This window comes from Volvox carteri (genome assembly GCF_000143455.1).
Source record: "Volvox carteri f. nagariensis unplaced genomic scaffold VOLCAscaffold_197, whole genome shotgun sequence".
Classification (NCBI taxonomy): Eukaryota; Viridiplantae; Chlorophyta; class Chlorophyceae; order Chlamydomonadales; family Volvocaceae; genus Volvox; species Volvox carteri.
Window position 1 is genome coordinate 6,028 of NW_003307740.1, and position 2,661 is coordinate 8,688.

General features: G+C 52.5%; 1 protein-coding gene across 1 annotated transcript; it reads right to left on the reverse strand.

The window, feature by feature from the left end:
• Positions 1-395: 395 nt before the first annotated feature.
• VOLCADRAFT_38587 (uncharacterized protein) lies at positions 396-554 on the reverse strand (the record flags this gene model as incomplete). Its single annotated transcript, XM_002959384.1, has 1 exon — positions 396-554. A coding segment is annotated over one exon (159 nt), but the record flags the coding sequence as incomplete, so codon positions are not given.
• Between the last annotated feature and the right edge of the window lie 2,107 nt (positions 555-2,661).

Below are 2,661 nucleotides of genomic sequence, written 5' to 3' on the forward strand. Positions count from 1 at the left end.
TGAGGGAAAGATGAAAAGAACTTTGAAAAGAGAGTTAAAAGTGCTTGAAATTGTTGAGAGGGAAGCGATTAGCGCTTGTGTGTGCCCCCAGGCTTAAGTGTGCCTAACGGCCCATTGAATGTGCTGGGTGCTGGTCAGAGTGGGTTGTCTTGGCGGGAAAACAGTTGGGTCCACCCCGGTAACCCGGCCGATGCCGCCGAGATGACCAAGGCGTGAAGGTTGCTTTGTCCTTCGGGATCCGCATCCTAAAGACTCTGGCAGAAAAGCGTTAATCGACCCGTCTTGAAACACGGACCAAGGAGTCTAACATGTATGCGAGTTGGCGGGTTGAAAACCCGTAAGCGCAAGTAACCTGACTGGTGGGATGGCCTGTGCCTGCACCATCGACCGACCATGTTGCTTTTGCGAAAGGTTTGAGTGCGAGCATACCTGTTGGGACCCGAAAGATGGTGAACTATGCCTGAGCAGGGTGAAGCCAGAGTAACCTCTGGTGGAGGCTCGTAGATGTGCTGACGTGCAAATCGCTTTTCAGACTTGGGTATAGGGGCGAAAGACTAATCGAACCATCTAGTAGCTGGTTCCCTCCGAAGTTTCCCCCAGGATAGCTGGAGCTTGATCAGTTTTATCGGGTAAAGCGAATGATTAGAGGTTCGGGGGATGAAACATCCTTCACCTATTCTCAAACTTTAAATAGGTAAGACGTGTCGGTTGCTTAACTGAACCGTCACATTCAATGTGAGCTCCAAGTGGGCTCCAAGTTTTGTGAGCTCCAAGTTTTGGTAAGCAGAACTGGCGATGCGGGATGAACCGATAGTCGAGTTAAGGTGCCAAACTGCGCGCTAACCTAGATCCCACAAAGGGTGTTGATTGATATAAACAGCAGGACGGTGGTCATGGAAGTCGAAATCCGCTAAGGAGTGTGTAACAACTCACCTGCCGAATCAATTAGCCCCGAAAATGGATGGCGCTTAAGCGCGCGACCTATACTCGGCCATGGATGCAAGTGCGACGCGTCCATGAGTAGGAGGGCGTGGGTGTCGAGACTAAGCCTCTGGCGTGAGCCTGGGTGAATCGGCATCTAGTGCAGATCTTGGTGGTAGTAGCAAATATTCAAATGAGAACTTTGAAGACTGAAGTGGAGAAAGGTTCCATGTGAACAGCAATTGGACATGGGTTAGTCGATCCTAAGAGATGGGGCAATCCTGTGTGAAGAGCGCGATTTGCGCTTCCCATCGAAAGGGAAAATGTAACAAAGCTTGCAGTTGGCAAGCAGTTGCGAAAAAGGAAATTATCCAACGATAAAAGGTGGTATTGATAAATACCGTTTGGTATTGGAAGATTATGAATAGTTCTTGGATGTACCGTTGGTACGATACCGTTGGCCCGGTGAGCCAAGGGCCGCCTTAGCGGCGTTACATTCCCCCCCTCTTGAATGCGAACCCGTCCTCGGGGCGCCTTGAGTGAGGTGGATAATTAGGGATAACTTGCGCTACGATTTTGCAGCGGAATCCGTGGATACGGAGCGACGTATGCACCTGACCTTGGAGGCGGGCGCTATTTGCGCCGTCTCCTAGCATGCAAGTAGCTACGTGGCTAGTGAGGGGCTGTAAACCCCGTTTTTGCACAAGTGTGGCGGATATGAAAACGTGCGAAGCACCTGAGTCGACTAAGGCGACAGCTTTTGTGCTAGTAAAGTTGCACGGTAGTAGTGGCGCGGTGTTTTCAGTCAGAGGTTCTAGTGCAGAACACTTGGACTTTTCCTGGCAGGGGTCGAGCCATGCTTGAAACTCGCCGCTGCAGTTTGGGGACCTGGTGCGACCACCTCCGGGTTTAGGTTCGGAGAAGATATTGGAGTTTTTTGTAAACTCTTTGAGTAAGGTCCAACCGCGTGTTTGAAATTCCTTTTCTAGGTGGGCACACTTGGGCACCAAAATAACCGCACTAGTTGTGTCCGGAGCGCGCTGTTTAAAAGTGCTGAAGTTATTCAGCCAAGGAATCGCGCGATCGGCTGGTGCGTTGCACCAGATATGCTGTCCACTAAGATTATGCGAAGTGAACGAGTCTGGACAGGCAAAGTTAGGACAGAGGGAATTGTCGCTTCGTACGTTACAAGATGAACGTGAACACCCGACCCGAGGCCTTCTGCAGACGCAAAATACTGAACGAAGTACGCAGTGGCTGCAGTCCACCGTTGGTGGATTCCGGGTTGGTTCCTCTATGTCCCCACACGAGCTGCCGAGGCTACGGCGTGGGCAACTTCCTAGGCATCCGCTTTTTTTTGCGGTCCTCGTTGTTGTAACGCGGCCGTTTGCCGCATAGGTGGCCCTTGCCAAAGGGCTCTCCACAATGGTAGAAGATATTTTGGCCCTTGCCCATCTCCCAACCCATGTTGGCATTTCCGTGTGGCTGCCTCGGCCGCGGCCGCCATAGGCGCCACCAGGACCACCACCGCGGCCTCCGTAGCGGCCACCTCGGTGGTTGTGGTCGGCGTGGTTGTTGGATCCACCCCGTTGGGTGTGGTTGCCACGGCCGCCATTCTGTCGGGGGTGGGCGGGGGCATCGTTCGTGCCTAAAAAGTTAAGTCGCGCGGTTTGCGCCTTGCCCACCTTGTGGCGCATTTGTGCACCTTGGGCATAGTTAACTAAAGCGTCGAATGCAAAC